The sequence below is a fragment of the Sorex fumeus genome, unplaced genomic scaffold (assembly GCF_029834395.1).
Source record: "Sorex fumeus unplaced genomic scaffold, SorFum_2.1 ptg000058l, whole genome shotgun sequence".
In the NCBI taxonomy this organism is placed as follows: Eukaryota; Metazoa; Chordata; class Mammalia; order Eulipotyphla; family Soricidae; genus Sorex; species Sorex fumeus.
The window spans coordinates 740867-766480 of record NW_026606115.1 but is presented as its reverse complement, the minus strand read 5'-3'; the positions used below and the strand labels follow the sequence as shown (position 1 = coordinate 766480).

The 25614-nt window shown below is 47.4% G+C and overlaps 1 protein-coding gene across 2 annotated transcripts in view; it reads right to left on the bottom strand.

Moving 5' to 3' along the window:
- Positions 1 to 25614, bottom strand: part of SEPTIN6 (septin 6) — a 123002-nt gene that overhangs the window by 29472 nt on the left and 67916 nt on the right. For both annotated transcript variants that reach the window (XM_056125730.1, XM_056125729.1), the window contains exons 4-7: positions 22207 to 22393; positions 18569 to 18730; positions 9584 to 9680; positions 639 to 807 (exon numbers count right to left, since the gene is read on the bottom strand). In XM_056125730.1, coding sequence (XP_055981705.1) covers positions 639 to 807; positions 9584 to 9680; positions 18569 to 18730; positions 22207 to 22393 — 615 coding nt within the window. The remainder of the gene's footprint in view (positions 1 to 638; positions 808 to 9583; positions 9681 to 18568; positions 18731 to 22206; positions 22394 to 25614) is intronic.

Here is a 25614-nt window from a genome sequence, read left to right as displayed (position 1 = left end):
CCCCACATCCCTGATTCTTAACACAGAGGGAAGACAGTGTGGGTGACAACCAAACTTGGCACTAAAGTGCAAACACCAAGGACTACTGAGGAGGTAGCTTGCAGCTCACTGGTCTGCATCCAGCTGCTCCCCAGGTTCTGGGAAGGATTAAATAATGGGGCGGAGGATACCTGGAAATCTGATATTTTTGTTTTTGTTTTTGGACCATACCTGGTGAAGCTCAGGGGTTACCCCTGTATCTGCCTTCAGGAATTACTCTCTTAGCAGTGCGTGGTGGACCATATGGGATGCCTGGGATAGAACCTGGGTGGGCCACGTGCAAGGCAAATGCCCTACCTGCTGTCGTATCACTCTGGCCCCCATCCTGGACATTTGACTGATTTCCAGGAGACCGGTGAAGGAAGTGGAGCAGAAGAGCAGCCAAAGTGCATGTTTTTGAATATGATTTCAGCTCAGCTAAGGGCGTGGGGATGGGTGCACACATATGTACCTGCATTGCTCATGGAACATCCCCACCACAGCTCCCTGAGACAGAGGTAGAGAGCAAATCTGCCAGGGGACTCACCCACCCCTAGAATTCTCTGGAGCAAGGCTGCCACGCTGCTAGGTGGCAAGGGGTGGTGTGGCGGGAGAGGTACCTGAAGGGTTTGCTGTCAGGGTCTGTGTCCTTGAAGCCCATCTCCTCCAGTTTACAGCGGCGGTACAGCTCATAGTGGCGACTGTGTGTCTGCTCCCGCAGATCCTCCATGTTCACCCGGATCAGCATCTCCCGCAGCTTCACGAAGTCGCAGTGGGCCTCGTTCTCAACTGTGTGGCAGGTGGGGCAGGTACATGAAAAGGAAATTGAAAGCAAGATCGAAAGCAGCAAATCTGGACTCAGTCAGAGGCAAAAATTTCTCACAGCATTGTCACCTGGCTCATGTGTTTTTCGACTCCATAATAAAATTTACACTCTTTCTTCTTTTTAGTTTTGGGTCACTCCCAGCAATGCTCAGGGGTTATTTTTGACTCTACACTCAGGAGTTACACTTGGCTGTGCTTGGAGGGCCATGGGATGCTGGAGATCTAGCCTGGCTAGACCAAGTGCAAGGCAAATGCCCTACCCACTGTCTATCACTCTGGCCCAATAAAATTCACTTTTCTTTATTTTGGGGTTTTGGGGCCACACTCAGGAGTGCTCAAAGGTTATTTTCGGCTCTCTGAATAGGTATCACTCCTGGCAGTGCTCGGGGAACCATATGGGTCAAATGCCCTATGGCTGTACTGTCACTCGGCCTAATAAAACTCACTTATCTCTCTTTTAGGGTTTTGGGGCCACACCCGGCAATGCTCAAAGGTTTTTCCTGGTTCTCTGTACAAAGATCACTCCTAGCCATGCTCAGAGGACCATATGGGATTCCCGGGATCAAACTTAAGTTGTTGACTTTGTGCAAGGCAAGTACCTGCTATACTATCTCTCCAGCCCCACATATACATATATCTCTCCAGCCCCAAATATATTCAAAATGCATATATTTGCTTCTACTAAGGGCCATATATATCAATATATATCAGAAATATATATATATATATTTAGAGAGAGAGAGCGAGAACAAAGCCATGTATCCAAGAATGATGGAATGATGTATGGAATCTCTGTTCTAGTATTGCACAATGGTGCTGGGAGCTGAGATATGGAGCAATAACACAGCGGTTAGGGTGCTTGCCTTGCATGCAGCCCACCCGGGCCGACACCAGTTCGATTCCTCGGCCCCTCTCAGAGAACCCAGCAAGTTACCCAGAGTATCGCGCCTGCACAGCAAAGCCTGGCAAGCTAACTGTGACATATTCAATATCCCAAAAACAGTAACAAGTCTCACAATGGAGAAGTTACTGGTGTCCGCTCGAACAAATCAATGAACAATGGGAGGCCAGTGTTACAGTGCTTTTTTTAAAAAAAAAATTGAGCCATACCTGGCATTGCTCAAGGTTTACTCTTGGCTCTACACTCAGAAATCACTCCTGACAGACTTGGAGGACCACATGGGGTGCCAAGGATCAAAACGGGTCATCTGTATGCAAGGCAAACATCCTATCTGTTGTACTATCATTCCGGCACTGAAGTAAAAGACTTTTTTAGAATGGCCAAGATTAGTACCAGGAATTTTACTCCATGGCTTGGAGGCCAACCACACATGCTAGGGGAAAAGGGAGCTCAGATAGAGAAGGGAATACCAAATAAAGGTGTTGGGAGGATCCTCCCAGGATGGGAGAAGCATGCTGAAAGTAGACTATAGACCAAACATGATTGTCACCCATTGCCTCTTTTGCAAACCACAACACCCAAAAGGAGAGAGAGAACAGAGGGGAATGGCTTGCCACAGAGGCAGGGTGGGACGGGGGCGGGGATGGGAGGTGGGAGGGATACTGGGATCTGTGGTGGTGGGAAATGGGCACTGGTGGAGGGATGGGTATTTGATCATTGTATAATTGAAACTCAAGCATAAAAATTTGTAAGTCTACAACTGTACCTCATGATGTCTCACTAAAAAAGACTCTTTTTTAAATTTAATTAATTAATTTTAAATTTATTTTTATTAATATTATTTTTTAGTAATGTGGGAGTACTGCTATTTGTTCAGCCATTGATTAACCTGCCTGAATTGGGAATGAACTCCACTGAAGTAATAGACTCTTACACTCAGGGGTTTAGGGGTCAATGGAAGAATGATAACAACAAATCTGAGACAATATCACGATCACGGTCACAGTCCTCCCATTGTTCATCAATTTGCTCGAGTGGGCCCTGTAACATCGTGAGACTTGTTACTGTGTTTGGCATATCAAATACGTCACAGGGAGCTTGCCAGGCTTTGCTGTGCGGGCAAGATACTCTCGGTAGCTTGCCAGGCTCTCCTAGAGTGGCAGAGGAATCAAACTTGGCTCAGCCAGGCCGGTCACGCGCAAGGCAAATGCCCTACCCATTGTGCTATCACTCCAGCCCAAAGACAATATCAAAATTATGCAAATGGAGATTTATATGGCAAAGATGAGATGACAATCCAGAAAATGGTGGAAGAGGAGTGCTCAAGTCCTCTGGAAGAGTTAAATGCACAGACTGCACTAGGGCAACCTGAAACAAGATCAGGCATTGAAAGACAAATCAGGATCAAGTTCTTTCAGTTCATCAGTGGAGTAAGGCCAGTTGTAGAGCTTGTGAGTTGCAGAGTTAGTGGAGTGGAGAGGCCAAGGGATGACTATGTCTAAAGTACCCATAGGGTAGAAAAGAAGCAGGAGCTCAAGTGTTGACAGCAACACTTTCCATGTCCCCATGTCTAAGCATTTTCATTATTTCATTTTTCCTATCAGCTGTGTAGTGTTCCATTGTGTAGATGTACCATACTTTCTTTATTCAGTCGTCTGTTCTCAGGCACTAGGGTTGTTTCTAGATTCTGGCTATTATCAATAGTGCTGTGATGAACTGAGGAGTGCAGATGGCTTTTCTGCATTGTTTTTTGGCATCTGGTATATATTCTCCGAGTAGCAATATTGCTGGGTCATATGGAAGCTCAATTTCTAGTTTTCTGAGTAATGTCCACCGTATGACTGAAACTGAATAATGAACAATTTTGTAACTATATATAGCATGTTAATTCAATTAAGAATATATTACATATACATATATATATACAGACACAAAAAGCAGAGCTGACAGTGACAAATGAGAGTGTGAAAAGCAGCGGTGGCTCATCTGGATGGGAGAATCTTCAAAGGACCTGATTTTTGCCATGGTCACTAGGACACGGTGAACCCCACTTTCCAACCTGAATGAGCAAGCCCAGATCTCAAAAAAGTAGAGAATCAGAGTCAGAGAGTCAGAGAGATAGTACAATGGGTTGCATGCATACACTTGCCTTGCATGCAGCCAACCCTTGTTTGAGCCCTAGCACTATATAGGGTCATCTGAGCATGCGTGTCCAGGAGTAATTTTTGAACAAAACAACGTGTGATCCGTAAGCAATGCTGGTTGTGGTGCCAAAACCAAACAGAAAAAGTGTAGAAGAGCAAAAGCCTGCTTTTGGACCAATGTGCAAGATGGCTGGAGCGATAGCACAGCGGTAGGGCGTTTGCCTTGCACGCAGTCAACATGGCCGACCTGAGTTCGATCCCTACACCCCTCTCGGAGAGCCCGGCAAGCTACCGAGAGTATCTCGCCCGCACGGCAGAGCCTGGCAAGCCCCCCATGACGTATTCGATATGCCAGACACAGTAACAACAAAGTCTCCAATGGAGACGTTACTGGGCCCGCTCGAGCAAATCGATGATCAACGGGAGGACCGTGACTGTGGCCGTACAAGATGGAGAAAGGAACAAATTCACCAAGAAAAGAACTCGGCTTAGAGTACAGCAGCATGTAAGCAGTGCCCTGGCTTGTGTCTCCAGGCCTGGCTCACTGAATGAGAAAGGTGGTGTTTGTGGATGAGATGATGAACAAGCACATTTGCCCCAGATTCTGTTTTGCAGGGTTGGGAATGAGTAGAAGGGGCGGGGAGAGTTGTGTGATGATGGGATGGACAAGGTTGTTCCGGACTACCTGGAGGTCATATGAGTCATCTTGCCAATGCCCCCAGACCGCCTCCCCTTTTTTGCTTAAGAGGTCCTGACTTTGGAATAAAGCCTCTCAACTTCAGAGACCAGAAGCTAGTATTAGAAACTGTGTGGGGCGGCAGCTACTCCCATATCCCACGCCACTGTCATGTAAGTTCATTTACCAGCCTTGTTCCAGAGACTCAAATGAATCTGAAAAGAGATTAGGTAGCCCCCAAAATTTCTCAGACACACATTCCCGGCAAGCACACCCAGTTTAATTTTGCCCAGTTAAATATTCTGGATTTTCTGGAATGTGCAGCTGCATTTGTGGGCTGTGTGACATCTCCAAACTCTGCAACACTGACATCCCAGTAAGAGCACACCAGGTTGGATGGGATGTAGCACAGAAGCCAACCAATCTCGACCAACAAAAGCATTAACACAGAAGGCTTAATTTGCAACAACAGCTTAGTAAACCCTCAGACAAGGACTTAATGTCCCCATGGCGAGAGACAATTTTCACAATTTTTTTCTATGGAAATGTTTTTTTAAATCATTCTGTTAGACATTTTATGATTATAAGCAATATAAAATAAGTCATTGTGAGCCTACCACAGGGGCAAACTTGATGGGAGGCTCTGAAAATGGAGACAACGGTAGAGAGAAGGCGACAGGAGTGGTGGGATTGGTGTCGGAATAGTGAATGTCTATAACAAATCATGAACAACTTTGTCAAGTGGGAAAAATACTGAGATACAAACTTCCAGTTATAAGTAAAAGGGACGTGTCATACAAGGCAGTGTAACAATTAATAAAACTGTATTGCATGCTTGAAGTTGCTAAAAGAAACAGAAACTGTGTGGGGTGGGGGTGGGAACAGAGAGCTAGTACAGCAGGTATGATGCTGGCCTTGCTCATGTCCAGACTGGGTTTTATTGGGAGATCCACACAGGGTCCCCTAAGCCCCATCAACATTGAACTCTTGAATGTAGGGCCAGGAGTAAACCCTGAGCATGGCCTGGTATGGCCCCCGAATACTTTTGTCCATCCCCAAAATAAGTCACATCAGGGGCTAGAGAGATGGTTAAAAGGGCTGGTGCACAAGCTTGGAGTGCAAAAGAGAACTTTGAGTATTGAAAGAGGTAAAGTGATATGCATGATACTCTTTCAGTAAGAGTATTGCAAATCTCAGTGCCTAAAAGGAAAATGAGAAGGAGGGAGGGAGGGAGAGAGAGAGAGAGAGAGAGAGAGAGAGAGAGAGAGAGAGAGAGAGAGAGAGAGAGAAAGTGTCAAAGAGGCAAGCTGTGGGGGTGGGGGTCAGGGAAAGTGGGCAGGAGGGAAATTTGGGACATTGGTGGTGGGATATGTGCACTGGTGAAGGGACAGTGTTGGAACATTATATGACTGAGATTCTATGACAAACAACTTTATAACTGTTTATTTAACTGTGCAGCGGGTAAGGCGTTTGCCTAGCATGCGGCCAACGTGGATGACCCGGGTTCAATTCCTGCGCCCCTCCAGGAGAGTCCGGCAAGCTGCCGAGAGTATCCTGCCTGCACGGCAAAGCCTGGCAAGCTACCCATGACGTATTCGATATACCAAACACAGTAACAAAAAGTCTCACAATTTGTTGTGAGACGTTACTGGTGCCTGCTCAATCAAATCGATGAACAACGGGAGGACAGTGCTACAGTGCAGTTAATGAAAAAAAGGGATAAAAAAGAAAATTGTTGGGCTGGAGAAATAGCACAGTGGGTAAGGCGTTTGCCTTGCACGCGGCCGACCCGGGTTCGATTCCCAGCATCCCATATGGTCCCCTGAGCACCACCAGGGGTAATTCCTGAGTGCAGAGCCAGGAGTAACCCCTGTGCATCACCAGGTGTGACCCAAAAAGCAAAAAAAAATTGTTATATCTCACCATGAGATCATTAAGTCTTTGTCTGAGAGTTTACAAAACTGCTGTTGCCAGTTGAGCCTTCTGTGTTAATGGTTTTGTTTAGTGAGCTTAGTTGGCTTCTATGTTATTTTCCCATCTAATTTGGTGAGCTCCTACTGGAATGTTAGTATTGTAGAGTTTGGAAGTTGTGGTCATGCACCTCAGAAACTCCAGAATATTCAACTGGATTAGTCCTATCTTTTTGTGGGGGCATTTTTGAGCCACACCTAGTAGTGCTCAGGGGCCAATATGTGGCCCTGGGGATTCGAACTGGAGTTGGTGGAACGTAAGGTAAATGCCTTAATGCCTGTGCTCTCCCACCCTGTAATCTATTTGCAATAGCTTTCTGGATTATTTCTATCAGTGCTATTATGAACTACACTACCGAGAGTGCTCTTGTTCATCTCCTGCAGCACTTAGCAGACATACATGCTTTTTTGCACTCTTCCTCCTTCTTCCATTGCTGCTCCTACATCATATGCTGGCTTGGGGTTTGTTTGTTTTCTGTTCTAAACAATCCTCTATTATCGGATCTTGTAAAAGTAATAACTCCTGAATATCGCTGGGTGTGACCCCCAAAAGCAAAAAGAAAAAATATGAGATCCTTTTACTGACATTTTTCTAAGAGTTTTTGCAACAGCCTATCACTGCACTGGGAAGCAATGTCGCTTTTATTTTTATCTATTTATTTATTTTTGACTTGGATGCCACATCCAGCAATGCTCAAGGTTTACTCCTGGCTCTGCACTCAGGAATCACTTCTGGCGGGCTTGGGAAACCATATGGGATGCTGGGGGTTGAACTTGGGTGAGTCATGTGCAAGGCAAGCGTCTTTTCTGCTATACTTTTGCTCTGGCCCCTGATATTGCTCTCGAATTGATTCAGATAACTCTGATTATTAAGAAATGACAGGGAGCAACTTAGTCCTATACCAAGTCCCTCCCCACATTTGGAGTTCCTTTTCCTTTATCTTCTATTTTCCGATAAAGTTTCTACTTTCTCAATAAAAAGAAATGATTGGGAAGCTGGAGATACAGTACAGTTTCTAGGGTGTTTTCCTTGCAGATGTCTGACCTGTGTTCAATCTCCCACACCCCATCTGGTTCCCCGAGCCCACCAGGAGTGATCCCTGAATATGGAGCTAGGAGTGAGCCCTGAGCACAGCCAGGTGTGAGAAAAACGAAAAGAAGAGAGAAAGAAAGAAAAAAAGGAAGGAAGGAAGGAAGGAAGGAAGGAAGGAAGGAAGGAAGAAAGAGAGAGAAAAAGATAGAGAGGAAGGAAGGAAGGAAGGAAGGAAGGAAGGAAGGAAGGAAGGAAGGAAGGAAGGACTTTGTTCCATTCCAGCACCATATAACCCTGGGTACCACCAGGGGTGGTCACTTCTGAGCATAGAATCAGGAGTAGGCCCTGAGCACCACAGGGATATTGCCCCCAAACAAAACAAAACGAACAAAAAAGGAAAATAAATTTTTGAAGGTAGGGGCTTGGGGGACAGTAGAGCAGATAGAGCGCATGCCTAACCTGAACATAGCCAGGGATGGCCCTGGCAGTCCCCGAGTACTGTCAGTGCAGCCTGGGTAATCCTTGGCATTGAGCAGCAGCAGCAGCAGCAGCAAATCTTCACACTTGGCTTGCTTGCTTGCTTGCATGCTTGGCACACACTGGCACCATATGGTCCTCTGAGTCCTACCTGGGAGGCCCACACAGTCCCCGAAATCATCAGGTCTGAGCAGCACTGCAGTCCCTGGCTGAGTTCCTATCTGATGCTCCTGATGAACGCGTATTCCCGGAAGTGGCCCCCAGTCACCCTGAGCACTGTTTAGGAGGCCCTGTCCCACACAAATGAAAAATAAATTCTTTTGTGTATGGGGACAAGTTTCTAAAAGACCAGACTTTCTACATGTGAAGCATGTACTGAGATAAGAGACCTAGCTCCCTGGCTCTTATTTTTAAATTGAATCACCGTGAGATACACAGTTACAAAGTTGTTCACAATTGGGTTTCAGTCATACAGTATTCCAACACCTGTCCCTTCACCAGTGTATATGTCCCAGCACCAATGTCCCCAGTTTTCCTCCCACTACCTCCCTTCCCTGCCTCTATGACAGTTTTCTTCTTCTTCTTCCTCTCTCTATCTCTATCCTTTTGGTATTATGGTTTGCATTATAGGTACCGAAAGGTTATCATGTATATTCCTTTACCTCCTTTAAACACTTGGTTCTTGTCCAGAGTGCTCATTTCCAACTGTTATTGTTGTAGTGGTCCCTTCTCTATCTTAATTGCCCTCCCCCCACTTGTGGCAAGCTTCCAACTATAGACCAGTCCTCCTGGCCCTCATTTCTACTGACTTTCTTTGTTTTGAATAAGTAGCATTTTTGCTTTGTAGTTCTTTTGCTTTGCTTGTATTTATTTTTTTTTGGTTGGGGGGCACACACAGCAATGCTCAGAGGTTACTCTTGACTCTGCACTTAGGAATTACTCCTGCTGGTGCTCAGAGGACCATATGGGATGTTGGGGTTCGAACTCAGGTAGGCCATCATGCAAGGTAAGTAGCCTACCTGAGGTACCATCTCTCCAACCCCTGCTTTCATTTTTTGAGGTGGGCCATACCTAATGATGCTCCGAACTTCCTTCTGGCAGTGTTCAGGGATCACTCCTAGTGGTGCTGGGGCTAGGAGGGGTTGCCTTATGAGGTTCCCAAGATCAAACTGGTTATATGCAAGGCCAGTATCTTAAGCCCTGTACTATCTCTCTGACCCCATTTTGCTCTGATTTTAATCTTCTCAGAGATGGAAAGACGAAAGCCTGCCTCTTGGTCCCTTAACTGCCTGGTAAGCTTGATTATGGTTTTAATTTCAAGGGGCCTTTGTTTTGGCTTGAACATTTCCCCCATTAAAACAAAAGGAAGCTTCTCTTATAGCAGAGAAGCAAGAATATTGGAGCCAGGGTTGACCTAGAGTCACCACCCATGGCTGTTGGAGTTCCAAGCCAAATGAAGAGAGATGAGGGACTTATGGCACAGTGAATGGGTAAACAGGAGCTATGAGTTCAGAAACCCTCCTGTAGAAATGCACTCACCCTGGACTGTGCCCCAAGGATACTGCCGCGCCTTCATCATCTTGTTTCCTATCTTCAGCTCTTCTGTGCTGCCGATGACAGCAAAAGGCAGGTGGGCCTGAAAAAGAAGGTCCAGAAAAGCTCAGAACTCCAGGGGCAAGGCACTGAGCACCCCAATGGACAACAGGTCCTTGTCCATGGTCCCCACCACAGAGTGCCTCCCCATCCACTACACCACAGGCACTGATTCTGCTCAAGACCTGTGTGGGATGAGTGGCCTTGGCTGAGCTTCCACTACTCAGAAATTCATCATCAAAGGGAACAAGGGGTGCTGGAGCGATAGCACAGCAGGTAGGGCATTTGTCTTGCATGCAGCCAACCCGGGTTCGATTCCCAACATCCCATATGGTCCCCTAAACACTGCCAGGAGTAATTCTTGAGTGCATAAGCCAAGAATAACACCTGTGCATCGCCGGGTATGACCCAAAAAGAAAAAAAAAAGGGAACAAGGATATGATCCAAGGCAGGGCAAAACACACACAGCCACAAAATGGCAGGAGCAGAAGCAGTGACACAGATGAGCTAGCAGTGCTGTGTTCGCTGTTGTGGAGGGGAAGAGTGTTAGGGAGGGAGGGTAGGGAGATATGAGGGCTATGTCTCAATGGAGAGACTAGAGGGGAAGCAAAGGAGGTGGGATCAAGCCCCCTCACCCCCAGCCCTGGGATGTGAGAGTACCTTAAGTGGGTACACACTGAAACCACAAAGAGACTCTAACTCAATCTCATTCTGCCCTATAGCACGTGCTTGCTCTGAACTCTTGGGCTTAGAAGTTTGCTGTCAACCTATACTTACCCACCTGCCCAACACATAGTAGGTGCTAAATAAAGACTCTTTGAATGGCAGGAGCAGGGAAAGAGGAGTAGGAAGGAAGCCCAGGATCAAACTGAAAGTGGAGCTAGATGGTCTGAGGGTCTTCTCTTCATGGGCCAGAGAAGAGGGAGCTGTCTTCAAGTCATTCCTGAGTGGCCTGGGAAACACAGCCCACGCCAACCCTATTCTACCAGGAGCTGGACAGGTTTTAAGTGCTGAATGACCCCTGACCCAGTGAAGCCACTAAATAAAAAGAATTCACAGAGTGAGAGACATGCTGAGCAGGGCTCTTTCCTTACACATGGTCAACCCAGGCTCAATCCCTAGTACAACATATTCCAGCACCCCCACCCTGTCAGGAGAGACCTCTGAGCACAAAACTAGGAGTGAGTCCTGAACTCACCCAGGTGTGGTCACACAAAGAAACACAAGCAAAAAGTTTGGGGCCTGGAACAGTACAGCAGGTAGAGCATTTGCCTAGCATACAGCAGACCAGGGTTTGATCCCTGGCATCCCATATGGTCCCTGGAACTGCCAGGAGTTATTCCTGAGCATAGAGCCCTGAACATCACTGGATGTGGCCTCCCAAACAAACAAACAAAAATGAATTCACAAAGTAGATGATCCCAAGGGGAGGGAGTTCACCCCAAAGGGCTTTCCAATTACCAGCCCCAGGTCTACAGGAATAAGTTTTCTTAGCCTGCTTAGAGAAAAAGGTTTGCAGATCAGATATTCTGCTCCATCTGCTCTTTCTTCCATTCTAGAAATGTATGTTTCACTGCAATTAGGTGCCAGGTATTAAGAAGAATACAACACTGAAAGAGGTTGGAGATTGTCCTAGGCGAGTGCAGTCTGGCAAGTAAGGGAGAGTCACATGCCGACAGTGACCATACAGAAAGTCAGGATGACATGTGAAGGCCTAAGCCCTGCAGGAACATTAATTTCTGTGGGTTTTTTAGGGGGTAGTGGTGGTTTGGGCCACAGCTGACAATGCTCAGAGGTTACTCCTGGCTCTGCACGCAGAAATCACTCCTAGTGAGTGCAGAGGGGAACAGATGGGATGCCAGAGATAAAACCCAGGTTGGCCACCTACAAGGCAAGCGCGTTACCTGCTGTAATAGCTCTCTAGCCCTGAGGAGTCATTAACTTTATGAAAAATAAAGCAGGCTTCCCAGAAGTTAACAATAATGTTACCCAGATAATTAATAGCTATAGAACTCTTATTAACAACCACAGCAGTGTACTCAGTTCTCTATGCTTGTTTTCTTGATTTGGAAGATGGGGGATCTGGGTGGAGGAGGCCTAGTCCCGATCTGAGCAGGCTTGGAGATCTCAGCCCCGGGTTCTGCATGCCTTGGTTCCTCTGCCAGTTACTTCATGTGTGAGGCTCATCCGAACATGTGGAGAGTGGTCTTAAGCATGGCTGTGGCTGGTTTCAGAGATCTTCGGCTGCTGGAGCTCTGCTCGGGGTGGGGAGGGAAACTCAACCCACCCCCCTCCAAGGGGCCCTGGCGAGGACAGTCAGGTGCGGGGGCAGGAGATTCTGCGCTGTTCTCTTCTGGGAACTGGGTTTTATAGTCTCTGGGTCTTGGCCGTTGATGGGATAACATGGTGCCTCCGGGGGGCAGTTGGTGGGTGTAACGCCTACCTACCGGAAGATGGGGGATCTGGGTGGAGGAGACCCAGTCCCGATCTGAGCAGGCTTAGAGATCTCAGTCCCGGGTCCCGCATGCCTGGGTTCCTCTGCTGGTTTCTTCATGTGTGAGGTTCGTCTGAACATAGGCGTTACACCCATCAACTGCCCCTGGCATCATGTAATCCCATCAATGGCTAAGACCCAGAGAATATAAAACCTAGATGCCGGAAGCTCTTATTATCTAGTTCTTACTCTTGAAGAAACTGGCAGGCTACCGAGTATCCTGCCTGCACGGCAGAGTTTGGCAAACTCCCTGTGGCGTATTTGATATGCCAAAACCCAGTAACAATGATGGGTCTTATTCCCTTGACCCTGGAAGATCCTCGAATGTGGCACTTTCTAAAATCTCAGGGCTAGGACAAAGGAGATGTTACTGGTGCCTGCTCGAGGAAATCGATGAACAGGATGACACGGATACTGTGATTCTTGATTTGGGACCATATCCCCAAAATGCTCAGGGATTATTGCTAGCTCTGCACACAGGAATGACCTCTGGCAATGAGCAGGAGACCGAGAATCGAACCCAGGTTGTCTGTGTGCAAGGCAAGCACTTTACCACTGTGTATTATGGCTTCCACCTCATATTCAGCTTGTAAGTATTGTGCTCTAGGAATCCGTGTTGCATCATCTCATTGAATCTTTTGAGTTTGTTGATTTGGTTTGGAGACTACACCCGACTCAAGGCTTAGGGACCACACCCAGCAGTGCTCCTGGGATCATGTGATGCTGAGGCTCAAACTTGGTGCTTCTACATACAAACCAATGTACTCCAGTCTTTTAAGCCTTTTCCCCAGCTCATTTCACTGAACCTTTACAACTCTGCTATTGGAAGTGGATTTTTTCTGTTGGTGATGGTTTTTTCTCTTGTATCACCATGAAATACACTGTTATAAAGTTGCTCATGATTGGGTTTCAGTCATGCAATGTTTGGACAGCTATCCTTTCACCAGTGTATATTTCCCACCACCAATGTTCCCAGTTTCCCTCCTGCTAACTCCCTTACCATGTGGACACTTTTAGGGGGAGTGTTTGGGTCACACCCAATAGTGCTCAAGGTTTATGCCCAGTACTGTGATCAGGAGATTATTCACTCCTGGTGGTGCAGAGGGAACTCCAGGCCCCTGAATGAAACCCGGGTCAACTGTATGTAAGTGCCTTCCCAAATGTACTGCGTCTCCAGCCACAAGGAGGTGGGAAATGAGTTATCGATCCTTCAGGGTAACTGTGCGTGCAACACATGTAGCACTGTGGGGGAGGAGGGAGTGTTAGATTCCCAAAAGCCTGACTACCACCCCACCCCCTGCCCCAGCAGCTTTATCTGGGCATAGCACATTCCTACTTGGGGACCAAAAACAAGCTGAGAGACTCAGCTGCGCTCCGAAACACTTCCTGGGAAAACATTTCCCTTTTTACTGAGACCCCTCTTCTCCCCTCAAATAAGACTTCAGACATGTCACCCCAATGAACCCAGGGACAGTGATGGCAGTGCATTCTCCTGGTATCCCCTTTTGGGGTGTTCAGCTTAAATGTGACAGGAGGACGGTGCCTTAGAAGGAGCGGGGGAAGTTCAAGAGGAAAAAGGGGAAAAACTCCAAGATGAGAACCGAGACATTAGAAAATGTCAGTACTCCCTGGAGACTGTTATTTTTATCTCCCAAAAGCAGTCAGTGGGAATCACAAGGTCACTCGCTTCCCTTCTACCTTCCCCTGCTGACATTTTTATCCCTTCTAGCTGTCCAGGTTCCTAGCTCCCACGCCGAGATCTTCCCAGGGAATATAATGTGCCTGCCCTCCCTGACTTCACTGGAAGGCACCCAGGATGTCATCCTTTGGACGTCAGCTAACCGACCACGAAGGGCAGGAGATGGCTGGGCCTGTCTCTGCTGCTCTTGCGGCATCCTATCCAAAAGACAACCGATAGGATCAAGCAGACAGAGAAAACAAACTCCCACCACCTCACCAAGCACACTCCTAAGTGTGCTTGCACCAACTCACCAACCTCAAAGCCAGACCATCCAGTTGACTTTCTGGACCTTCTGAGAGATGAACAGGAGTAATGCTTAGTATCTATGAGTTCAAGGACACCCCAAGAGATGCCAGACAGAGAAGCTGCTAAAATCCATATGACAAGCTTCTCTGCAGAGTCCCTGTAGTTCTCACCTAGGAGACCACCACCGAGAGGGCCCCAAAATGTCAGAGGTCTCAATTTCAAGAAACTCTATGAGCTAGTAACCATCCTCTTTGGAATCTGTTCTCAGATTTACTCTTTCTTACTCATGACTTCCTTACACCCTTCTTAGGATATTTGGTTTATGGGGTGATTTCCTTTGGGGTCATTTTGGGTCACCCTCAGTGGTGCTCAGGGGCTACTCCTGTGCTCAGCAATGACCCCCGATGGTGCTCAGGGGACCCTTCATATGCAGTTCACTGAACTGGGGTCATCACATTCAGGCCTTCCTGTACTTTCTCTCCTGCCCTCTCCTAGAACACTAGAAAGTTATTCAGTGACCCCACTAACATTAATGATTCTATTATGGTCCTACCACAACCATTACACTCAAAGTTTATACCAAGATGGTTCAGAACACTTTCTTCCTCCCTTGATAATCCCCCCATGGGATGAGTCTCCTTCTCAGGGTAGAGAGCATTTGTCATTCCTTCTGCTGGTGACACTGGCTGCCATCTCCAGCTCCTACTGTCCAGTGAACAAGAGCACTTCCTGATCCCTTCTCCAGTCAATCTTTGGGGAAGGGGTTCCACAAAAGTATGAGCAGTGACCATGACATTGTTGTCTCTGAAGAAGAAATGGGCTTAGGCCTGTGGATATCCCAGTGCCCCTGTGGTCAGCCATGTGCTCTTACTGGTCCCAAACGCCTTTGTGGGGACTACAGCCAAGAAATCACCCTCAGAGCCAGTTGTGGAAGTTGGTTCACACCCTGCTCCCTGGCTATGGTTTGACCAATTCAAAGACCAACAATCAACTGAAACAACAGAACATTCTGTAGGAAAAGTATATACCTAGGGCATTTCCCTTGCATGCGGCCGACCTGGGTTCAATTCCCAGCATCCCATATGGGGCCTGAGCACTGCCAGGAGTAATTCCTGAGTGCATGAGCCAGGAGTAACCCCTGTGCAATGTTGGATGTGACCCAAAAAAGCAAAAAAAAAGAAAGAAAGAAAGAAAGAAAGAAAGAAAGAAATTAGCAAGAAGTGAAACCAAACCTCTCACTCCTTTTTTCTTGCCTAGCAGGAACCTGAGCCCTTATCACTGGAAGCTGAGCTCTCATCACTTTCATTTCCTGCCATGAAATCCCCCACTAGGCAGCAGAGCGATGGTTGTAGGTCTTCTCCACTTAGGCAAGATGCTTCTTTTATTTCTGGCGATCCAGTTCCCACGATAATTGGCTAGGGTGGTTGAGGCTGTGGAGCTGGAGTCAAATCCAGAATTGAAAGACCAGCACCCCTTCCTCCTACCACCCAAGCCCTGGTTCCTGGTGCTGCATCTTCAGGCATTACGGCTTGTCCAAAGACCCAGGGAACTTTTCATATAGTTGTTCCGGTGGCGAGCCAGCAGGCTCCATGATCACAGTGGTGACCCCCCATCCTTTATTTCCGTCCACAAAACACAAAGCAGAGCATTCTCATAGAGGCCTCCTTGCGCCAGGCATGCCAAAACCCAGGCATACTTGGTGGGAGACAGACAACCGCTCTCTTTCCCACTCAAAAAACATGTATGGCTATTTCTTAGGCATGGGGGATAGCTCCAGTGGTAAAGCGCATGCCTTGCATATATAAGGCCCTGAGTTCAATCCCCAGTACCACATGGATTGCCGAGGGCACAGCTCTGCTGGGAAAGGACTGTACTGAAAATGTGAAAGCTGTGGGATGAAGAGATAACACATTGGATAAGGCACTTGCCTTGCACTTGTCTGACCCGGGTTTGATCCCTAGCATCCCATATGGTCCTCTGAACACCGTCAAGAGAGATTCCTGAGTGCAGAGACAATAGTGCAGAGCCAATAAAATAAAAATAAAAGAGAAATATTGGGAGAAGGAGATAGAGGGAATGAGAACTGGACTAGAGGTGACAAGGGGATAGTGGATGAGGGAGGGTCATTGGCGCTTCAGTGGTGGGGTGCACTAATTTTGCATAACAATTTCAAAAACACTAACAATACTGTAACTACCTAAACTGGAACACAGATTTTGATTTTTTTTGGTGGGTGGGGGAATACATTTATTTATTTCAATTATTTTTGTTTTGATTTGGTTGGAGCCACACTGGGTGGTACTCAGGGATTATTACTGACTCTGTTCCCAGGGATTGGTCCTGACTGACTTGGGGGACAGGGAGAGGAGAGGAGAGGAGAGGAGAGGAGAGGAGAGGAGAGGAGAGGAGAGGAGAGGAGAGGAGAGGAGAGGAGAGGAGAGGAGAGGAGAGGTTTCCATTCAAACACTCCAAGCAGAAGTGTGCTCTGGGCTTACTCCTGGCTCTACCCTCAGGCATCACTCCTGCGGAGGAGCTCCGGGGACTCTGTGGTGCAAGGGATCAAACCCTGGGTCATCAGCGTGCAAGGCAAGTGTACCTGCTGTACTATCTCTCCAGTCCCTTGTTATTCAAGTACCTGCTGTATTGCTGTACCTGCTGTACTCTCTCTCCAGTCCCTTGTTATTCAATATTCACCACTGGTCAGGGGCTCTCACCAACCCTCTCTACCCATCCTCCCAACATGCACATAACCTCACTCCCAGGCCTAGTGCATCCAAGAGGACAAGGAACTTCCACGAGTAAACCTGTTAAGGAGAAGAAACAAAAAGGGACAGACAAATGGGCAGGAAGCCAGGCAAGTCAATAGCTTGAAGGGGGGTGAACTATGAATGTGTAGCTGATGCTATAATGATAACTCAGGTGCAGTGGGAAGCAGGCAAGCTGGCTAAAAATAGTTTTTATGACAAGGCTTCCCTGCATTTGGTTCCGCACAGGTATTTGTCATTAGGAAATACCTGTTGCCTCTCACTGCAGAAAGCTGCTCACAAGGCAGTGGCTCTCTAAACCCTATTCGCTGTCGCCTTCCATTCCCAACTCGAGAGGAGATGCAGTCTCTGAGCACACCCCCATGTGAAGCAGCCAGAGAAGCTGGACTCAGCCTCATTCCTTACTCATTCCTCCAGTGCGGGGAAAGGGTGGGCAGAATGTGGGTGGGCAGGCGAGGAGAGGAAATAGAGCATGTGGATATAGAGGAAATAGAGCAAATAGAGCGTCATTATTCGTTCACTTGCACAGCCTAACCTCACCTCCCAACCCCCAACCCCCAACACACACACACACACACACACACACACACACACACTGTAAAGCATTCCTTCTTTCTATTTGCCAAACAAATGGGACAGGATGGTCATTCATCTTCACCCCACCCCAGGTAGAGAGCTGGATGACCATCAGGACAATTGACCCTCCTGTCTGTGAAAAGCTGGCTTAGCAAGGGCAGGACCTTATCTGGGTTGAACACAAAGATTGTTGGGGCTGGAGTAACAGTACTGCATGTAGGAGTCTAAGACGCTTGCCATGCACACAGCCAAACAGGATTTAATCCCCAGCATCCCATATGGTCCCCTGAGCCCCTGACCACCACCAGGAGTGATCCCTGAGAACAGAGCCAGGAGTAAGCCCTGAGCACTGTTGGGTGTGGCCCCAAAACAAACAAGCAAAAGATCTCTTTGCTTTTCCTGGCAACCTGGGTGGTTTCCTGGCTTTTCTCGGGAGAGATCTGAAATTCACACTCCCTCCACCCTTGCAGAACTTCCCAGAAGCCAACCTCACCTCACCCTTCTCCTTGCCCTTTGCCCACTAGTCATCTCTGCAATCTCTGAGGAGTTCGAAGAGGCTGCTCCTCCAAGAAAAGGGAGGCTTAGTGGTTTTGATTCTCACTCACAGTTCCTTGATCAAAACATCAAAAGCTGCCTGAACAGTGAAAAGGTTTTTTGTTTGTTTGTTTTTGGAGGCACACCTGATGATGCTCAGGGGTTACTCCCAGCTCTGCACTCAGGAATCACTCCCAGTGGTGCTTGGAGGACCATATGTGATGATGAGTTCAGTAGATAAGTACCCTACCAACTGAACTATCTCTTCAGCCAAAGGTGAAGAGATTTGATAGCTGAAAACATCACTATCACCAGCATCATCAGAATCAGTGTCCAAATTTATTGGCTTATTACCACCCTTCTTTCAGAAAAAAAAGAACACTCAACACCTCCTTAAGGTGTGCTTAAAGCTATCTTTTTTAAGCAAAGAGAAAGTACCTCCTATTACATCCAAGCCTACTACCAACTCCACCACCCCATCATTCCCACCCGCTTAGGATAAAGTGCAGTCGTTATCAAGAGCTAATGGCCCACAGAGTCTATTCACTGTGCCCTCCCCACCCCCCAATACTCACATTCATGGTTCCATTGATCTCTGCCACCGACTCATCATCTGTAGGAAACTGATAGATCTGGACACCATTGCTGACAAGCTCGCTGGTGATTTTGATTTTGAACTTGGTTAGCTCACTCTTAGAAATGGCATCTGATTTGGCAATGATGGGGATGATATTCACCTAGAGGAGGGAGGAGCAAAGGGGTGATCATGGGGAGCAAATTGCAATGGAGACACAGCATGACTTAAGCCCTTGCCCAGAGTGAGTGGCTACACCTGGTGGGTTAAGGAAGCTAGGGATGTGGCTCCGTTTCAGAAATGTTCCTCGGCAAGTATTAGATACTGGGTTTGACCCCCAGCACCACCCAACAACAAATGAACAACAAACCTATGCCTAAGGCTGGCCACCTCTGTAGTGAAAGGATAATGCCAAAAACAACGAGTGCTTAGGATTCTGTGCTGGGCACTGAGCTATGTGCTTCCCAGGGATCAGCAAAATAAATCCTAATAAAACTCCTCCTAGAGCTATTATTATTGCTTTATTCCCAATGGGAAATAGAGGCATGGAAAGGACTCAGGGCCCTCAGATCAGGCAGCTAGCAGAACTGGAATCCAAATCCAATTTTAGCCTTATTTTTTTTGTTTTTGGGTCACAACCAGTGATGCACAAGGGTTACTCCTGGCTGATGCACTCAGGAATTACCCCTGGCGGTCCTTGGGGGACCATATGGGATGCTGGGACTCGAACCCGGGTTGGCCCTGTGCAAGGCAAATGCCCTACCCACTATGCTATCACTCCAGCCCCCTAGCCTTATTCTTAAATCCATAACTTTAACCATAAACTACCACCCAACTCAGATACAAATTGATATGCTGTGTGATATTTTGTTTGCTTGCTTGTTTCCTTTTTAGGGGAGCACACCCAATGTTGCTCAGAGTCAACTCCCATCTCAGAACTTAGGGGTTGTTCCTGTGGTGCTCTGGGAAATAAATATGTAGAGCTGGTGCTTGAATCCAGATCTCCTGCATGTAAAACGTGGCCTTTTGGGCCCTCTCCCTGATCTAGCTGATGACTTAGTACCAAGACCACTGCCTAAATGGTTCCAAGCAGTTAGATGGCACTTGAGAATTGATGGCTGACAAAACAAGACTTGGTCTCTCCCCTCCAATGTAGAGAGGGTCAGAGAGAGACAGAGACCTACATAAACTGTGGTGGGGAAGTGAGGCAGGGTGCAATGAAGGTACACACACCAGGCCCTCTTTTAAGAAACAAACAATGAGGAGGTGTTAGTGAACAAGACTCCCTTCAGTTGCTGATCTGATTTGAAATTTCTGCAAAAAGTTCTCACTGACTTATTTCTGTGGACAGAAAATAAATTCAGAGCCAAAAAGATAGCAGAGGGCAGTTGGCACTTTTGTGTACGGCTAAGCCTGGCTCGATCCTCAGCAGCACACAGGGTCCCCTGAGCACTGCCAAGAGTGATCCCCGAGTACAGAATAAGCATGTAAACCCTGGGCACCACAGGGTGTGTCTCAAAAACCCAGGAAAAATAAGTGAGTACTGGGCTAGAGAGATAGTACAGTGGGTCGGGCAGCTGCCTTGCACACGACCAACCCAGATTCAAACTAAGCAACCCACATGGCCCACAGAGCACTTCCAGGAGTAACCCCAAGCATCACTGGCTGTGGCCCAAAAAGCAATTAAAAAGCAGGAACAGGGGCTGGAGTGATAGCATAGCGGGTAGGGCATATGCCTTGCATGCGGCTGACCTGGGTTCGATTCTCAGCATCCCATATGGTCCCCCGAGCACCGCCAGGAGTAACTCCTGAGTACAGAGCAGAAGTAACCCCTGTGCAACACTGGGTGTGACCAAAAAAAGCAAAAAAAAGCAGGTACAGGGCCAGAGTGATAGTACAGCAGGTAATGTGCTTGTCTTGCATCTAGCAGACCCAAGTTCATCCCCATTATCTGATATGGTCCCTGAGTCCGCCAAGAATAATTCATAGTACAAAACCAGGAGTAACCCCTTAACATCGCTGGTGTGGACCCAAAACCAAAATAAACAAATAGATAGGTACAATACCCAATTTCAGACAGCAAGAGGAACTAAAATTTTCCCAGTGTTCAATCCACTTGAACCCTTCTCCTGGAAATTACTACAAGAACAGTAAAGGTGTTTACAACCAGAATATAAACTTTAAATGCAGGCCACAGAGATATCAGAAGGGTTAAGGTGCTTGCCTTGCATGCAGCCAATCCTACTTGTATGCCTGAGCAATGTGATCCCCTGAGCATCACCAGGTGAAACCTGGAGGCCTCAGAGTCCACTGCTGGAGAAACAAGCAGCACCACATCCTTGGGCCCTTGCGTTGAACCACAGGCCCAATTGGCTGATCCTCCAAAATACCACTTGGGAGGCACCCTTCATGCACCCCCCCCTCTCAAAAAAGAAGAAAACTAAAATGCACCTGTCTGGGTGAGATGGTGCATATCTGAATTCACCATGAAGGCATAATTCTCTCTCCCAGCAAACTCAGAGCATGCAGTGTGGATGGCACTCAGTCAGTCAGAGCTCTGAGAAGCCGAGGGCAGGCCTGGGAGCTATTTCCTTTGCACTTATTGTTTCAAGCACCTGGAAATCACACTGGACTTTGATGCTAGGTCAACGAAATATTGAACTTTAGAGGCACCACTCTTGATGTCTGGAGGTGAGGGGATATACCATTCAAAGTCATTTTGCTTTTTTGGCCACATCTGGCGGTACTCAGGGCCTACTCCTGGCTCTACACTCAGGAATTACTCCTACTGGTACTCAGGGAGTACAAGGGATGCTGGGGATGGAACCCAGTTCTACCACATGCAAGACAAGAGTTCTACCTGCTGTACTATAGATCTGATCCCTCTAAGTCATTTTTAAGAGGATCAGAGGCAGAGCAGTTCTCCTAGCTTATCACCACATCGCTGTCAGTACACTATGACCACTCACCAATATGCACTATTACTAAACACTTAAACCCATCTACCCACTGGAACACCAGGAGCACTGGGGAGGTGGGGCAGGATGGCCCTCCCTGCTAGAAAAAGTGAACAACTGCTCCAATCTCTATTATGGGTAAAAGTTTATTTGGGCACAGGGGGAGGGAGAGGCATGGGCTATAGTGATAGTTCAGCAGGTACTGGAAGCTTTGTATGCAACCAACCCAGATTCAATCTCCAGCATTCCATATGGAACACCATCAGGAATAATTCCCAAGCCAGAAGTAAGCCCTGCGCATTGCTGGATGTGGTTCAAAAACGACAACAACAAAAAACCTAGGCCTCTCCAGTTAAAAGAAAGAAACCATTTTTCCATTGCCTCTCCATTGCCAAAACTGGAGTGTCTAGATCCAAGCCACCATCTTGCTTGGTTGTGCCCTTATTCCCAAGAGGGATCAGGGCAGCAAGAACAGGCCATACTCATGATGGGCAACCACATTGCCATGTCTATGCTGCAGGTGAGGGCTCAACAATCCATCTCTGTGAAGGGATGGGGGATGAAAGAGAGGAGAAGACCACCAAACAGTGCTTGGAGTCTGCCATCTGCTTGGCTCCAGAAAACAGGAAGCATGAGTCCAGCTAACCCAGCCTCCTGCCCACCCTCAGCCCTGCCTCCGTACTTTACTGTCCAGCTTCTTCATGGTCACCAGGTCCAGCGACTTCAGGGAGTGGCCAGTGGGGGCAATGAAGTACAAGCAGGCGTGGATGCGGGAGTCATGGTAGGAATGCAGAACCCTACGGATCTTCAGCTCCTCTTGCAGGTAAGCCTCGAATTGGGCGTCGATGAATTCCACAATGGGCTTGTAGCTAAAGGGGAAAGGAAGGAAGAAGGATGGAACAATTGAAAGCTACAATTTTCAGACACCCCTTTTTATTTTGGGGGGGCGTCTCATAATCTGACAATGCTCAGGGGTTACTCCTGTCTCTACACTCAGGAATCACTCCTGGCGGTGCTTGGGAGACCATATGGGATGCCACATATTGAACCCAGGTTGGCCATGTGCAAAACAAACACCTTACCCACTGTACTATCTCTCCCACACCAGACAGTCCCTTTTAAGATGCCCCAACTCAAATCTGACTCCTCTTCCTCTCCACCTGTATTCTTCCATCTAATCCTCATCAAGGGGGGCCATATTCTAGTTCCCCACAAGAGCCCAACGTGCCTTTTGGTGCCCCTTAGGGTTGGAAAGTTGATTTCTCTCTCTCACCCTAGGCTTGTACTCCCTGGATGTCAGGGATCCAATTGATGAATCACTTCAGCAAGCCATTGGAAATTTACCCCAAGGTCTGATCTTCTATGCTTCTTCCAGGAGCATAAAAAAATTATGCTGAGGCTGGAGAGATAGTACAGTGGGTAGAGTGCTTGCATTGCATGCAGCAGATTCAGGTTTAACTCCTGGCATCCTACAGGATCAGCTGAGCCCTACCAGGACTGACTTCTGAGCACTGTCAGGTATGATCCAAAAACAGGCAAGAAAAATCATGATGCTGGGGGGTGTGACTAGCACAATAGTACAGCAGGAAGGCCTGAGCACTGCTGGGTGTGGCCTTAGTATTTAAAAAAAATCATGATACTAAGCCAGGAGATGGCTCAAAGGGCTGGATGCACAGCACCGCATAGTCCCATACTCACCCTGACCACAGGGCTGGAAGTAGTCCCTAAGCACTGGCGGTATAGCCCCAGAACAAACAGACAAGTAATAATCACTGTCACTTAGCACAGCGGTAGGGTGTTTGCCTTGCGTGTGGCTGGCCCGGCTGAGCAAGTAATAATAATATTGATAATATTTTTGGGCCAGAGAGATAGCCCAGTGGGTAGAGCGCTCAGTTTGCATGCAGTCAACCCAGATTTTATCCTCTGCATCCCAGAAGTGATTCCTGAGAGCAGAGCCAAGAGTAATTCTTGAGCATTGCCCGGTTTGATCAACCTCTCCCCTCCCCAAAATATGATCTCTCTCATATGTGGGAAATAAAGAAACATAGTAGGGGGATAATAAATACCCAAAGGCAAAAGAAACCGAGAATTGGGTTTCAGTATGAAGCAGACCACAAGGGAAGGAAGGGGAAATAGGATGAGAAGGGGGACACTGAGATAATGGTGGACGGAAGTAGACACTCCGGGGGAAGGTGTGGTGATGAAACGTGTTATGCATGAATCTCTATTAGTTATAGTTCTACAGGGCTGGAGTGATAGCACAGCGGTAGGGCGTTCGCCTTACAAGCGGCCAACATGGCCGACCCAAGTTCGATTCCTGCGCCCCTCTCGGAGAGCCCGGCAAGCTACCGAGAGTATTCGATATGCCAGACACAGTAACAACAAAGTCTCCAATGGAGACGTTACTGGTTACTGGGCACGCTCGAGCAAATCGACGATCAACGGGAGGGCCTTTACCTTTACCTTTACCTATAGTTCTACAAATCACAGTGCCTCAAATCAAATTTAAATAATAATGATGCAAAGGCAGGGGGCAGATGCTTGTTTCATGTTTGGCATGGATGCATCTTTGGCAAGGATGTAATCCTTGAGCCATCCCCAGCAATACACACACACACACACACACACACACACACACACACACACTCCACAAGCAAAAGCTGGTTATATGCAAAGTTTTTCTTCATAGCCTTCACATCTTGCTAGGCCTTTCAAGGAAAAGAGTATTTTGTTTTGGGTGCTCTGGGAGCATGCAGTACACAAGATGGAAGCCAGGCCTCCAGGATGGGTTCAGCTCACTGAGCTATCTTTCTTGTTTGACTTTGTTTTTGGTTTTGGTTTTATGGGAGCCATACCGGCAGTACTCAGGACTTCTTGCTGGCTCTGCACTCAGGGCTTACTCCTGCCTTAGTGCTCAGCAGACAGTATGGGGTGCTAGGGATCAAACCCCGGTCAGCTGTGTGCAAGGAAAACACCCTACCCACTGTACTATCAGTCCAGCTTCTTGACAGGCCTTCTTGAATAACAGCCACTCTCCTCTGCTCTTTTTTTGTGCTCAAAATCTCTTTCCTCACAGACTCTTTCTGCATCCTCTCTCTGCTTAACTAGGTCAGCTGAGCTTCAACCCTGCCTCTGTTCTCTCCCTGTCTGTCCATCCCGTGCTTCCTCCCAGTAGGTGGAAGAGATCCATGATCTGACCCCACAAGAGAGCCTGCAGAGCATTGCCATAAAAGAAGATCATCAAAGGAGGAACACTTCCCAGCCTGAGCCTTTTGGAAAGATGCATCTCATAGATAAAGGGAAAAAAGCTTTGAAAAGAATCACAGAAGTCTAGATTCTGAGCACTGGCAGTTCTAGGTACCAGGTAGCTCTGCCGCTGCAAAACAAAACAAAACAAAACAAAAACCCACATTTATACTAATAGAACCTTTTTGGTCTTCTTTTCATGCCTCTGAAACAAAGACTGAAAAGACTGTTCTTTTTTATTTATTTTCTGGTGTTTGCGGGGACGCACTGGCAATGCTCAGGTCTGAATCCTGACTATGAGTTCAGATCAGTTCTGGCAGGCTTGGGGGACCATATGGGGTGCTAGGAATCAAACCTGGGTTGGCCACATGTAAGGCAAGTGCCTTATCTTCTCTACCATTGCTCCAGCCCCAAGGCAAAGACTGTTTTGAGAGTTAAGAGCATCAAAGAATCTCTTTGTTGCAAAGAGCCTTAAAACGTTGGCAAAGAGCCTTAAAACGTTGGCAAAGACAGGTGGAGAGATAATACAGTGGCTAGGGCACTTGCCTTGCATGTTCCAGACCTGGGTTAGATCCCCCTGTATCCCATGAAGTCCCCCATGTAACGCCAGTAATAATTACTGAACACAGAGCCAGGAGTAACCCGTGAGCATTGCTGGGTTGAACCCATAAAGTTTTTTTGAAAGTTCTTAAAGAATGAAGAGGGGAAATGGAGCACATTCCTTCAGCTTAGCCCACTGATTTTCTGGTGACTTGTTTGATGACTTGAATGATCTGATCCTGACACTGCTTTCTTTTCTTTTCACCGTTATGTAACATTAATTTTTTTCCTGGCTCTCTTAAAG